Source organism: Grampus griseus, assembly GCF_964374135.1.
Source record: "Grampus griseus genome assembly, chromosome: 13".
NCBI classification, from domain to species: Eukaryota; Metazoa; Chordata; class Mammalia; order Artiodactyla; family Delphinidae; genus Grampus; species Grampus griseus.
In genome coordinates, this window is record NC_139007.1 from 5,735,408 (window position 1) to 5,751,799 (window position 16,392).

At 32.9% G+C, this 16,392-nt stretch overlaps 1 protein-coding gene across 1 annotated transcript in view; it reads left to right on the forward strand.

The window, feature by feature from the left end:
* ADGRB3 (adhesion G protein-coupled receptor B3) overlaps window positions 1-16,392 on the forward strand; it is a gene marked incomplete at both ends in the record, with an annotated part of 793,681 nt that overhangs the window by 298,166 nt on the left and 479,123 nt on the right. Inside the window, 2 exons of the mRNA XM_082669119.1 lie at window positions 5,580-5,690; window positions 11,635-11,796. Of these exons, the coding sequence (XP_082525245.1) occupies window positions 5,580-5,690; window positions 11,635-11,796 (273 nt within the window). The remainder of the gene's footprint in view (window positions 1-5,579; window positions 5,691-11,634; window positions 11,797-16,392) is intronic.

Below are 16,392 nucleotides of genomic sequence, written 5' to 3' on the forward strand. Positions count from 1 at the left end.
GTATATACACTAAATATATTTGACAATCTCTTCTATAAAATAGTTTGGGTTTCATAATTTAACAACTTAATTGAAAACATCTGATCATTTAAACTTTTTCTATAAACATGCTATCAGTATATCGTTTCATTACACTATGTTTTGTCCAATTTAGAAGTGCCATAAAATCACCCATTTACTTAACAGAGTCATGGCCGACTACCTAATAAAATCATTTCTGTGGGAGTATTTTGAAAAGCAAGATTCTGTTTTATTATTGTAATAAATAGCATCTTCATGCCTATAACCACGTATCTAATTATGTCAATAGAACCAAGAAATAATTTGAAGGAAAGAATATCAGTTAATCTTTCAAATTTTGATGATGGATTTCTCAGATTTCTAATATTTCTTAACATGTATTAATTTATTTTAAATATTTCTTAGTATTAATTTTTGATTTTCTCAAAATTTATTTAAATATTTCCTGATATTTATTATATAATTGTCATTAATTTGAATTAATTATTTGGAAATTGTCTTTCATCCACTTATTCTATTCCTGTTTGTTTCTTTGGGAAAATGAAATTAATGTATAATTAACAGTAAAATGTATTTCTTAAACAGCGTTCTTCAGAATTCCAGCTAATGATGTCTAATTTTAAAATTCCTTGTTTCCAATAGTTCATGCCAGTTCTAGAAATATCTTTGATGATGTAGATAATAGTCTTTTTCCCAATCAGCTCTATGTTTTCATAAAACACCTGACTATATAGGCACTCAACAAAGAGTTGTTGAGGGAGAGAAAACAATTTTTACGTCTAATCATATTGCAAAAATTTTTTTTTAAATAATCTCAGAAAACAGAAGACTATCAAAATGACTGATGATCTGCTCTCTTCTTCACTACCTAAATATCTCCAGGCCATCTTATGCACACAAAAAATCTGCATGCAACATAATTGTGACAACTCTGTTTCCAATAAGTGTAAAAATAAATGAACGAATTTAATAACATACAAGTGCAGCTTAATGTTTTGATTAAGGTAAATAATTTTATGTATTTGAAAGGAACAGGCCATGTTTAGTGGGTTTTCTTGGGTGTGAGAATATCAGAGACAGTTTTTTACTTATGTTTGTAATTTTAATACCTAAAACAGTAAGTAATTGATAAATGTTTATTGACAAAAATTAAGCATTGTTTTAGGGCATTAAGCTTTGTTTTGGGACAGTGAGATTTAAGTTCTAAATAAAGTAATATTTCACTTATTTAAATAATAATCTGAATATATTTTTCGACACAATAGCAACAATAGTTAACTCTGTTGACAAAAGAAATGTTGACCATCATAATCATACATAATTAACTTTTAAGTACTTCTCTAAGAATTTTATCTTTTCCCCATTGAACAGTTCACCAAACAAGTTAAAGAAATGGTTCTTGGCATCTAGAAATTTGCCTTTTGGAGAAGAATTTCTTAGCATGAAAGTTATTTATAGAATAAATATTGAGCCCCAGTTATATGCAAAGCAGGAGGTGCTTTTAAAACTTGTAAGACATACTTCCTTTCCATATAAGTTCATAATCCAGTTCGGGGAATAAGACACAGTCTAATAAGTAAAAGTCCATTATTGATACAAAGCAGAACAGAAGTTAGGGCAGACAGAGGCTGATTCTGATTGGTTGGTTAGTTCATGGAGGTGGTGCCATTGGAGGAGGATTTGGAGAGGGCTTTATTGCAGGCATGGCTGGAGGAGCAGATGTTTCAGGTGGAGGAAAATAAGAGAAAGGCTGCGTTGGCTTGACCATTTCCATGACAAAAAGTAGTGCAATTTGGCTGTAGATTAAAAGTAGGGCATATCTCTGGGAGTTTCTTGAGAAGCAACAGTGGGCTAGAATAGTTTCTGTAGAAATGCGAAGGAAAGCTAGCTAACAATGTGAAGTTAATATTTATATAGCAAGCTGGTTTGCAGTAATAACTGTTATTGACTAATTTGCTGCTCTACTTGTCCATACGTTGAAGAATAAACATGGTAAAATAACAAGTGGATATGTGTGTGTTTTAAATTTTTGATGACTTCACATTATTATAACCCTTGATTTCCAGACAAAAACTTCATGACTGACAATTGACTACCAAGAGTCAGTTTTCAAGTGTATTTGTTTCTTAACGATCTACTTATAATATTCCTGGATGGGAGAAGAAAAGACATAAAACTATACCTAAAGCAACAGATTTTCAAACCTTTTTTTCATGTGACTTTGATTGTATCGTACTTCCAGAGACTACTGCTTTTTATCAAGAAGCACAGTGAAAGAGTGTGTATGAGAAAATGTGCCTAAACATGGAAAGCCATATGAGTTTTATATATGAACGCAGTTATTTATCCACCACTTCATCGATACCATCAACATAAAGATATAGGAAATAACCCTGTATTTTCATAAGCCATGTACCATATGTACATATACAACATTATGCTGTACATGACTTCATTTGATTTCATAACTTGCTTTTCATTGCTTTTACCAAAGCAGATCATCTTTTTATTTGGCTATGCTGTTTTTCTCGTGCAACTAATGTAGTATATGATCTTTGCCACCTCAGAATCATTTGAATATAAATCAACAACGATGAAGAACTGATATTATTCAGAAAGCATAACACACTAAAGGTTTACCTCAACCCATATTCACTAAATAAGAGAATAATAGCAAAAATGACAGCTTTTTCTCCCTAAGTTTAGATGATCCAATTGGCCTTTATATTCATGAGAAATGAAGAAAATTGAATATGATATCATCTTGAAAGAGAGCACGAATATTTTGAAAGTATTCCATTGTGAGAAATGGATGGAGCCATAGCATTTGTTGTTAAATTTTACCATTGATAACAACCCTTAAACAAAGAAGATTTTTTTCAAACACTTGGCACATAAACATTGGCAGAAGAAACTCACTTAATTAGATAAGAGTTTACGTGTTTCACTTACAAATTAGGATTGTTTAAGGTCTGAAACAATCCGTCTAGCACATTAAAAAAATACCACCATAGTGTTGCTTTTCCATCTGAGAAAAAGAAGTAAATTGTTAGCATGTCTTCTATCTTATAGGGAATTTAGTTATATCAAGGCCTCATATTATTGAATAGTTTTAATTTTTTAAGTAATTTTTAATATAAATTATATTGGTAACCATAATCAGAAAATTTATTTTAAACTTTCGATTATGTAAAACTTATGTAATCAAGTCCACATATGATTGAAGAATTTCTTAAATGCTGTGACCCATGATAAGGCATTAGCACTAATGCTCATATAACATTGATTATTAATAAGTAGAAGTGACTAGAGTGAAGAATATGGAAATTTAATTTGTAATATAAAATTTGTAATTTGTATTTGAGAAGCTTCAATTACATTCCAGCTAATAATGTGAAATAGTTCACTGAAATACTAATGCCTATTTTAAAAAAAATAGTACTTTACTCATGTTTAAATTTCAGAAATCATTAAAAATTGAATATGACACTTTTAAAATGATCTCAGAGCCAACCTATATCCTCAGACCCCTAAATTTCAGGATCATAATCCCTGTAAACTATTTTTCCTTAGAAAACAAATTGCAGGCTATTATCATGCTGCCACCGAGTTGAAGAATTGCCTTCTACTAGAACAGGTAATAAAGTTACCTTGTAGTTAGGAAGTTGTAGGCATGGGATACTTTCTTTGGTGTCCTTTGCCCTCCGGTTGCCCAAACTACCTTAGTGTAAGCATCAGAGCCCCCAGATTACTTATGTGAACATGTGCTCTGACTGAGATGCCCTAAATGAAAGACACACACGTACACAATTTAAATGATAAATTCAAGAGGACAGAAGGTAAAGCATACTGTTAATAAAAATTACTATTAAATTTCTTTTGCTATTTTCAGATCCAGAGAAATTTCAATTATATATAATATTTCAAAATATTGGATAGTGCAGGAGTCTAGATATAAATTTTCTACGTGGTCACTTTCCAAAATCATTAAATGATAGGTGATTAGATACTTCTCATTAGCAGAATGAAGCATGGTTTAGGCAGCACATAACGTACACATAAATGAATGGAATGAAAGGATGTTGGCAGTAAGGGAAAACAGTGATGGATTTTATGAGATTAAAGCAACTGACATTTTATGAAAATTTCCATTTCCTGCCTTGGATTTTATCTAAACTGATAAAAACAAACACACATTCATTTAGATTTCTCAGATTTCTCATGAGATGTTCTCTTGGGTAGAATATCTTGAAAGAATTTCTGACAAATCAATCTGTCAGGAGCCATACTTTAATATTTATGAGGAAATCTGCCAGGCTGGACAAAAACATGTGCTAGTCTTTTCTCCTTGCATAAAAGATCAGAGTTGTGTATAAAAAATACACTGCTTAATCGTACAAGGTACATTGTAATATTTTAGCAGAAGATGATTTAAAGATGGATGGGAAAAACCAAAACAATAAGCTGGTGAAATTATCCATTCCCAAATGTTGACATTATTAGTTCTAGCAATCTATTTGCACTATCATTAGAACATATTTTACCCAGTCATGTGTGTCATGTATGAAAGACCTGGTGTTAAAGACCCAAAACTTTTCTTGGAACATTGAGCACCACTGACCCCTGCCCCTCAGCAATGCTCTTCCCCCACCTACAGTCCTGTGAGCCAGAACTAACCACTCCATTCATCAGGCTTTGGTTTTATTCGATTATTTTACAGTAACAGTGAAATAAGCATGGAATGCTTACAGATTTCTAAGCATATAGATTAAATAAATGTATGCTATGTGGAATCTATTCTTTTGTTCAGCTTATTTTTTCTCTCCCCCATCTGTCTCTGAGTTAGGCCCAGATTATTTTCCTTTCCTAGGAGGTATATGTTGAAAGGATTAAATAACAGAAACCTGGAGTCATTCTCTCTCTTAAACATAACTTTTAAAGGAGAAAACACTCTCTTCCAAGTGGTTAGAAAAGGGATGAAGAATTTTGTGGGCACAAGGCGGGAGAGAATGAGAGTTATCTAAGCCACCATTTTCTATAAGCTTTGGAGGACACTAAGGGCAACCTCGTCTTTGGGAAAATAGTCCATCAAGTGAATGTTTGCCTTAGGTAAGCTAGGTTACATGGTCACTCACTCCTCAAGGATGTGCTGAAAAAACTTGTCGGGGGTGATGATTCTTCAGCAAAGCAACAGCTGGTTTGCATCAGGATTCTATCTCTGAAAAACAAAAGTTAGCCCTGTGGTTGTATTTTTTCTCATGTATTGCTGCAAAACACGATCAGAAAAGAGTACACTATTTCTGTTACTTCAGCTGACTTAAAACCTGATGTGTCATTTCTCTGACTGTTAGCATTGTTTCTTGAAACCTTGTTCTTGTTTATAGATTTTTTTGATTTGAGTTTAGAAATGTTCCAAGCAGATCAGCCGAAAAATTTTAGAATCGTGGATTTAATCAGTAACTTATAGGTCTGTGTAGGAACATATTGCATGAGACAGTGATGTAATTTGTGAGAAATGTCTACACACAAGCTTTCATATACCTTTATTCTGTCTTTAGAATTTGGAATGATGGGAGATCATACAATTAAAAGTCAGCGACCTCGATCTGTTCATGAAAAAAGGGTCCCTCAGGAACAAGCTGATGCTGCTAAATTTATGGCACAAACTGGTAATACGTTAGTTACATTTTTCTATTTATTGTTGTTAATTTAATGAAACCACTGCATGTTTTCATAATCTTTTGCTGCACATTTGTCAGTTTTTGGAGCTAATATTTTTTGAACCATTTTTTTTGTCACCAGTTAAAGTCCATAAATGAAGTAGCTGTGAACTGAAAAGTGCACAAAAAATGTGTAAGATTTATTTTGATTTCATTGTGGGACATTTAGGATTTACATATTATTATTTACTTATGTTAATTAACTACTTAAAATGTATCATTAAACTTTTAAAGAAACTCAGCAAAGTTATTTCATCAATAATTGATTATTTTAGGACTTTTTTAGAATTAATATATTAAGCAGGACTTTAGATGATGAAATTTAATATTTAATATGTTGAATATTTTTTCAGTTGTCATGTATCATATAAATATTAATTGATTGTTAAAGTGTATAGCAATTAGTCAGAAACTTTTTTTAGAATTTAATATCTTTAATTTGAAAAGAGTTTTGTTATATAAGCTAAATAATAAACAATTGACAGTCTTTATTAGTAAGGTATAATACACTCCAAATAATTAGCTATCAACAAAAATGATTTTTTGGTTTATAGTATTTTTAATCCTAAATAAGTTAGATTACTTTAAAATACATCCCTCCAAATATATATATATATATATATATATAAACAAATAAATGCATTCCTCTTTTGTCTCATCATAATATATGGGCTATAATTCCCCCTCTTTGAATGTAGAACATTCTTAAATGAAAACATGATTAATCTGTGTTATAAACATTTTCATCTGTCAGTTTTATTGCAGGAAATTGCAAACTAACAGTTTCATCTATGTCTTCATAAAGTCTTATACATTCCAATCTAGATGATGTGTTTTACTATTAATACAGAAGTTTCAAGCACATAACCAGCTTTTTGACATGACATTCAGACTGATTTTGATGAAATTCCCTTGAAGAATGAATATTTCCTTTAGTTCATGTAATCTTAGGATAATACTTATTCAGAACACTAGATTTGAATCTATAACTCAAAAATGCAAATATTCTTAATGAATTGTGCTCTTGGTAATGGGTGAATAGTAGACTTGAATACATTAGTGGCAAGTAGGTCAAAGAACTCTCAGAAAAGGAAGAACATTTAGAATAACTTCTACATTAAGGACACTTTTTTATCTTTTTAAAAATATATGTTGCAGCCAAATCCAGAAATGAAGAAAACTTGCTTATCTGGATTGCTTTTCATGCACCTTCTTATTTAAGAAAAGGTGATTTATATTTTTACTATTTGATTGAACAAGTCCAAAAGTGCATGACCAGGTTCAGGCAAATTTTCAAATTTCTAAATGTATTTTTCTCCCTTACAAGGATCAAAAATTCTCAACTACTGACCAGAAATTAGGGGGTGACTGACTCTAAGTAAAGACACAGGGCATGGGCTGACTACTCAGACTCCTTCTTGTGCTGTTTCATGGGGCATTTCTGTAAGATTAGAGGTGTCCTGACATTTTGCAAAAGAAGTGGCAGACATTGGTTTACTGAAATTCCTTAAAATTGGGGTCACTTAATAATGAAATGGTGAACCATAGTTTAAATTTCCAATAATGTAGCAAAATTAGTTTATGCATGAATATTATGCAATTTGGCTAGGAGTTTTTATATAAGTTTAGTTTTTGGATTTGCCTGTGACACATACCAAGAAAATTCAGAGTTTTCAGCCAGAAACCTTTTTGCAAATTCAAATCACAAGGAACATTCTATTTTCTTAGTGAGGAATTACTAGCTTCCATTTTAATTTACTCACTATTTTCCAGGCATTGTTTTGTATCTAATATATAGGGACAAATGATTTGGTAAAATAAATGAAATGCTTATTAGACAGATCCATGAGGAGCTTTAAAACTATTTCCCCATGTTGTTAACAATAAGTCAGAAAAGTCAATGAACTTCAGAATTAAAGTTCTGAAAATATTGATTGGATGCTTTAACTAATGAATAACATAAAGTTATTATTTCATTTTAAACCAAATATCGTATAGGTAAATATAAATACAGGTATAAGACATTTTAAATTTACATTTCTATGATACTGATTAAAGATTGGAAAACTGCATTATTTAACATAGTTTTTAAAATACATAATTTGACACGAGGCAATTATAAAGCTAAAAAGAGCAGGTTTTTTATTTTTTGCCCTTAAATATTTTCTGAGATTATACTTTCTTCAAATGTTAAGGTAGTCTGAATAAATACAGCTCAGTATAACACAATAAAATTCTACAAAAGTTGTTTTATTTATACTTTTCTATTTGTCTTTCAAACCAAGAAATTGGTGTTGCATGTAAATAATGATGAGTAATTGCTAGCATTAATTTGAGAACAAAGAATAATGCAATAGGGGTAAAACTGAATAATAAGACACAATATATTTTTATGTTAGTCATGAGGAAAAACAAAGCAAAAGCTATCAAACCGTATAACTTAAGAATTACTTCTCAAAATGAGTAACCTGGCCTCTTCAATCATTATGATCAGTCAACCCAGTATTTAAAAACAAACTTTCTATAAAGTAATAATGTGACTGGCAATGTTTTTAGAAGAGTAATATTTAGTAAAGTCACATTACTTTATCAAAATAACTTGGCCATTTTGGTCAGTTTAGTAACTGAGATCGGCTAGTTTGGACATAATTGTACAATGCTCAAATAGTCTAGGACACAGCTCTATTTATAGTCGATGGAAGTGAAATGCCATGATAAGATATAGATATTTAATATAGACATCTAAATTAAATACCAACAAGATGGCTTAGGACATCTTAATTATACATACTGATGATTTTTAACATCATAGTTATCAAATGATCCTATAAACATGTTTAGGAAAGTAGTCTTTTATTCCAGTGGGGAAAATAGTATGTCACATGTTATCAAAAACAGAAAAATAAAATTGTGTGTTTCTAATTTCATGATTTTAACATACTAGCAACATTTTTTATTAGTATTTTGTTTATAGTTTAAAATGCACTCCCATACCTTACCTCATTTAATCCTCTCAAATAGGTTTTGAGGTATATGTATCACTCATTTTATTGAGCGGTTCAGAGAAATAAAGTGACTTTCTCAAGGTCACAGAGCTAATATGCAGTAGCTTTCCATCAACGACAGATCTTCTGACTTTAATAGCAGTGCTTTTTCAGTTCCCTTTCATGTTTCGCGTCAGAATAAAGAGCCTTAATAGTACCTTAGATACTGAATCCTTCTACATAATGTAGAATACCTAATGTGTAATATGCCTTAAGTTACAAGTTAAGGAACCAAATTAGTTTGTGCTATCTCCAAAGACATATATATTAAAAATAGTATACTTTACTGTCTTAATGTCAGTGAATTTTTTACAGAATATCTTTGCTATAAAGTATTTCTCACAAAGGCCCAATGTGCTTGACTAGAACAGCCTTCATGCCTTTTGGGATGATGCTGTGGCAGCATGGAAATCATAACTATTTCATGGAAATGTCACTTGAAATTATAGATTGAGATATAACGGGGTCATTTTCGTAGGTGGGCCAGTATTTCAATGGCAAGATTTGATTCAGAATTTGAAAGCCCATATATATCTTATTCATTTATTTGTTTCGGTTTTGATCAACAGAATGAACCACCAGTTGGAAGGGGAGTGAATAATGCCAATTCTGAGCACTAATTATCAATCTCTCATGACCCAGTCATCATTATCTAGCTTGTTCAACATCATTGTAGCTTCATACATTCAGAAGCAAACCAAAATTTTACAGAAATGCACATAAAAATAGTTCTTGATCTTGATTCATTGCTCAGTTTAGTTAAACCTTCTTTTCCTGCCATCATAACAATGCAATGCTCTTGTGGAAAAATAGAACTAATTGTATTCATAACCTTTATCATTTTACTTATTATAGAATTCACAATGTTCAAGGTTTTCTGGCTTTTAATTAATCACATTGAACCATAATATTTCTACTTCACTTAATCTCATCATAAAGACAGGTTGAAATATCACAAGAAAAAAATTTGCATTAGATTTTCCCCAACTTTAAGTTTTTTTCACTGCTAAATATATATGTGCACGTATACATATATGGGTAGATATTTTTTAACCATTGTCATATTATAGGGTTTCTAAAATAATTATTTTAACTTTGATAGAGTATTCTTTCATGTAAAAGAACAAACTATGAGGCATAGCTTTAAATATTATTCAAATGGTCATTGAATAACATTTTTATAGATTAGTTATATATAAATTGGTAAAGGCAAAAAATACTGAAATAATCAAGGGTGACGTATAGAGCATGACCAGGACAAACACTGATCACAATACTGAAAAGATGTCCTATTTAATAGAATATGTCATCCCAGTTACCACTGTGCCCTTATGATATATATCCAGTTATAAATGCATTATATTATTTACACCTCTGGGTGCATACTGTAGACCAGTATAAGAGCAAATGCTTCCAAACAGTGCTACTCAAAGTGTGCTTGTCTGTGACCTGGTTGTCATGGGCCCTCGAGGAGATAAGAAGCTTACACCAGAATGTAACTTGAACTACTTTATCAAACACATGTTTTATTTCATCTGACTCTGTTTTTTGGAAAAAGAACTTCTCAGTGATCAGCAAGTTGAGTTACACTCTGGTCCAAACTTCATCTGTCCTAGAGTCCCAGCCCGTGGACCAGATGCCTTGAGTTGCACTGCAAGTCATTTCTAAGTCATGTATTAACCTTTTCAAAAAAGGTGGAAAATGGATCATCATACTGTATCAGTTGAATTCTCTGCTAAAGGCAAATCAAATTCTAAGCAGAATCTGTAAAATATAAATTGCTCCTTGATTTATATAATCAGTGATGCAGAGTTTTCAGAAACACTTCACCAAGTGAAGTAAAAGTGTCTTTTTCAACAAAGTCTAAATTTAATTTAACTAGTTCCTGCCAGCAGGTAAATGGCCCAATTTTGTATTTGTAGGAAAGCAACTGCAAGTTTTCAAATTAGAGTTAAAAATCTATCCTGAACACCATTCCATAATAGAATTAGAAGCCTGTTGAGATGGTCTTAGAAATTCTTGACTTTAAGTCTCCTTGGGACATGACTTTGGATCATAATAGAACTTAGACATAGTCTCAGGGTGATGCCTACTCCAAGAAAGTTAATGAATTCAGACATTCAGTGACTTTTAAAGCCCTATTTTTTTTAGTAAATTTTAGTTCCAGATTAAATTAAGAGAAATCATAGAGGAAGTTTCCTTCATTTCAAGTAAAACTTACTTCTCTACTGTAGATCATCATGGGGAAAATTGTGAGTAGAATGTTTTTGAACAAATTATCACAAAATAAATAGCTGTCATAGGATGAAAAAGTAGGAATTGCACAAGGAATAAATTATAAACAAGTGTGAGTATTCAACACAATAAAAATTAGATATGCCCAAACTCCCAGAGCCCTACCTCATCCAGCATTAGAAAGGAGATTATGGAACAAACGACTGGGGAAGGATATATCAATATATTCCTACTCACCAAAGCCAGAGTAAGTTTAGCAATACATTTTGTTTCCTCTTCCATCAAAGGACAAAGCTTTAGATTGGCTTGAAGAGAATCGCTCCAACAATCATTCTTGAAAACTGCTGACTTGTCCCTTCATAGCATCCATGGCCCAGTGGATTTGTGAAGTGGAGTCTTGCTAACAAGGTTATAGCTAACTTGGATCTTGCATCAGCGTAATAGTATCTCTCTTTAAGTTTCTTTTTCTCTGAAATGTTTTTGTGTATCTTTGATGTACTGTCATGTTTTTACATTGAAATTATTCTTGTATGTCGTAATGTCAGTTTGGTATAATGCTTACTAGATGAATATTCAATACAGTATTTCATGTTTATTTGTTGTCTTGCACACAGGTGAATCTGGCGTGGAAGAGTGGTCCCAGTGGAGCACATGCTCAGTTACTTGTGGTCAGGGGTCGCAGGTGCGAACCAGAACTTGTGTATCACCTTACGGGACACACTGCAGCGGCCCATTAAGAGAATCAAGGGTTTGCAATAACACTGCCCTCTGTCCAGGTAGTGTTAGCAGCAACTACAACTGTGGATGTTATTGAATTGTGTCATGCTATGCATTTGGAAGATGTGTTATTTTCATATGAACCTGGTATAGGCATTTTAATTAGAGTGGATAAGTGTAATTTGTATTCAACTGTGAAATTTTATCATGTATATGATTCTTTCCGCTTTCAGAGCAGCCAAGAAATTACAAAAGTGTCTCCCTACCCACTGCAGCTATAAGCTTGGAATTATGTATCTGTTTCTAATGGTATTTAAGGTTCCAAGTCTTTCCTTATTTTAGATGGTGAAAATGTCCAGCTAAATATTGTAGGAATAGTGAAATTTGCCAGCATCCTGGAAATGTGATCAGTACCCAGTGTTTAAGGCAGTGGTTGATACAGCCTTTAAGGCAGTCAGCTATTTTCCTACCACTTATTCGACCCCATCGGGGAAAATAGTGCCCCGGGCCAAAGGACTTTCTGTTAGTTTATTTCATTCAAGTGCCTACCCTCATCAGAGTCATCCTCTGCTCTGTAAACTTAAAGTCACTAATGGAAAAAAAAAAAAAAAAGATCTTTCATGTTAAATGGAGCATAAGGTAATAGCTTACCCACTTAGGATCAGATTTTCCATGTTACATCAACATTTTTTTTGTCCGTCGGTGCATACATGCATATTATAAGTATTTCTTCTTCTCAGACCACTGACTTTCATGTAAAAATAAGTACTAAAAGGATTCTGGGCTTTCTTTCAAGAAGTCCGAAGCACGTAATCCTGTGAATCTCCAGGTCTGTGTTTCTGCTCAGCCATTTGGTGGATGGGTGATGCCGACTCAGACCACTGCAGTTGACAATGGACTTGCATTCACAGCCCTTCCAGAGGCCTCTGGAGTGAGGTGGGCACAGGGAAAGGGCCTGGCACTACAGCCGCCTTTCATCTGGTGAAATGTGCTTAAGTCTTCTGCAAGTTCCATTTCCAGAGAAGCCTAATTCCGCAGTTGCTAAAAGCAAGAGTACAGAGTGGGTGGCATCGGGCAGGGGCAGGGACAATCCCAATTCCCCAGAAGAAGGGGCGAGAGCAACCCACTCCAAAACAATTTGGAGGAGGAGCTGTTTAATAGGTACAGAGTTTGGATTTGCAGAATGAAAAATTTCTGGAGACCTGTTTCCCAACACTATGAATATACTTAACACTGCTGAATTGTACATTTAAAAAGGATTAGATGATAAATTTTCCGATAAAAGAAAAGGCAAGCTGGAAAAAATAAAAGGGGAAGGAAGTGGTGGGCAGTCGTGGAGGAAGAATGCTGCAGTGAGGGGGGAGATCCCTTTGCTACGGGCTTGGGAGGCACAAAGGTAGACAAAGGTAGAATTAAAAGATAAAATGGGCAGAATAAAAAAATATATATATATACATAACTGAATCACTTTGATGTATACCTGAAACATTGTAAATCAACTATTCTTCAATTTAAAAAAAAGATAAACAGGGCAGAAAGATATGAGGGAGGGAAGACAGAATTAGTAGGAAAAGAGCAATGGTTCCACTGAAAATAAGAAAAGTCAGTGAGAATCAGAGGGAATCAGACTAGATGAGAAAGAACATCAAATGAAACATAAAAACATAACAGAGGGGGGAAGATGCTTAAGGAGATCATGGGTGGGGAAGACAACAAAAAAAGATGACAATAACAGGGGCCACAGAGCAAACATACGTACATTAGGCAAGAGAAGGGAAACAAGAGCAGTAAGGAGACGGGCATTTTAGAAATTGTAATGTGTCTAAATTTTATAGGTAAAAGGACCTCATGAGGAAATGCTAGTGGATTTTCAGGTGGGTGTGGGTTAAGTGCATTGCCTGGACTAGAACTTAAAGCTGGGCCCTATTTACAGTATTTATGTTAAGGGTTCCACGATCAAGCGCCCTGTACTTGGCAACAAGAAAAGTGTCAACAGAGAGTTAAGCTATACTTGACATATATGTTTATGTTATCAGCATCCTTTTGAAGAGTGAAGATCCTTTCAACATACAGGGATAGATTCTAACGGCAAACAGATCCCCAAATGGAAGTCTGAGTGGGTGCTAAAGTGTTCTCCACAGTTCTCGATTCAGAGCTTACTTTCCAAACACTAGTTATGAGCACTCACCTGGCTGACATATGGAAATCTCCATCCTTCTGCCCGAGGCTGCTGATTCATCCCCTCCCTGGACGTGGAGACCATGTATAGTGGGACCAGTGTGTACTCCCTTTCACCCTGCATCTCATGTCCAGAAAACTGAATAATATTCTATGATTATAAAGCTTTTCCTCAGTTTCTTAAACCTTCTACTATTATGCCTACTGAAGAAGTACATGCTAATTACTGGTTTCTCTTCACCTTCGTATACGTGTAGGTTTATCTTTTAAATTTGCTTAAATAGTACTGATGATAAGAAATACGTATCTTTTAATCATTGTTATAGTTCAGATGTTGAATTAAAGACAAAAGCATTTTGTCGATTTCTTTTTAATTTTCCAAACATGAAGAATAATTTGGGAACTTTATTATTTGAAAAATGTAGAATAAGTATCCCACTACAGGATATTGTGATACCTTTCAGATGGTGATTGTTATGAAATATTTTGTGTTCGATATTTTGTTCAATTATTTGTCTTGCTGGTAAATATGTATGTTTTTACACAACATATAATGAAAACAGTGACAAAAAGTGAATTTAAAACCTAACATAACACGCTGAACAGTGTAAATATCTTTCTGAAATACTTTATTCCCAAGAAGAAAATTATCTCAGAAATAACCTACTTGTCACACTGTGAATAAGCAAGGGTATTTGCTATTTAATTAATGAAAATGACACAAGGACAAACTGAATATTAATGCCACTTTTCACAGAATATGTGGGATGATAGAACTAGAGCTTATATTTATTTGTACTCTTAAAGGCTAATCAATAGTATTATAAATTAGTAAACTTTCACCCACATTATTCACATTTAAAGAGTTTTTAAATTGCATAATAATGTGTTATTTCTAATACGAATCCTAAGATATCCAGCCTTTTACAAAAGTGTTGCTCTGACATCATAGTGTCTTCAGAAACTCTTATTGCTCAGGGCAGAAAATGATCCGGATAAACAGAAAGTAAATTGAGAAAAATAGAGAGGTACATGAAATTATGTATTTACTGCCCTGGTTTCTGACTTACAGTTTTATGACCTCTTCCAGGATTTCTCAACCTTGGCACCACTGACATTTCGATATGGATAAATCTTTGTTGTGGGGCTGGCCTGAGGATTTGGGGATGTCTGGCAGCATCCCTGGCCTCTTCTCATTAGATACCAGTAGCCCCCTTTCTTCCCCTGAGCCATGACAACCAAAAATGTCTCCGATGTTGCCAAATGTCTCCTGGGAGGGGGAGGTCATTATTGCCCCTGGTTGAGAACCACTAGTCTACTCTATATTCCAGTCTTTTAGAAAAAAGCTGATTTAGGCTAAGGAATGGTTTTGATTTTTTTTTTTTAATGTCACAGTTTTCACATCCATTTATTTCCCTAAGAAAAAAAGCTTTCACTTAAAGGAGTTATTTTATACATCCCAATCTGAATCACAAGATACTTTGTATACTTATTTCAGAAACCTGGCAGTAATATAATTTGGGTATTGTGTATTCCTCATTTCGTCTCTAGATAAGTCAGAGACATGATATTATAGCTAGGGTCTAAAGAAGAAAACTAAAAAAATGGATCAATTTGATTTTAGTTTCTAGGTACATTTTTCAAATGGACTAGATCATTTACAGATTTTCATACTTTACTGAAAATAAAGTAGTTCATCCAACGCATTTCCATTAAAATAAAAATATTTAATATTTATCATAAATCTTTATGAAAAGGATTCATAAAATTACAAGATTTGTGCTACAATTTCCTACTAATTCAATAGTATCAAGTATAAAAAATAAATTATTAATAATTGTATGTCTTTTTCAAATGAAAAAACATATTTTTGCTTTTTAAAATTGATGTGGAGAAGCCATGAAATTTCACCATGGAGCAATAAAGGCTGTTAAAAGGTAGTGAGTAAGAACCTGCTGTATAAAAAAAAAGTAAATAAAATTCAAAAAAAAAATTCAAAAAACAAGATTAGTTTTCAGAGGATTCCAGCTCCATAATTTAACTAAATAATCAAGATTAATGAACATTTCTTTGAGACTTTAGAGAAAAATCTGCCAATTTAGCAGCTTTTTCTTCTGAGATTGTTCACTGCATGTGCAACGATGTGATTTGATAGAAGACAACAGAAACAGAACAGAACAGAACCAGAAATAAAAATTCTATATAGTCTATTAGCATCTTATATAGAAAATCGGGGAGAAAAGGTGGTTTTTAAGTGGAGAACATTTGGTAACTAGAAATAAATGTGAAAATTGCTTACAGGTGTACAGTTTACATAACAGTATATTCATATATGTTACTTTTAAATTATTTTGCTGTAATTGATCATATATACCTATATGTAAATATAGGTATATGTGCATTTTTTTTCCTTAGACTTAAATACAGACTTACTATTTATTCTTATACCAATGGATACAAATTGCCTTTGGTGTTCC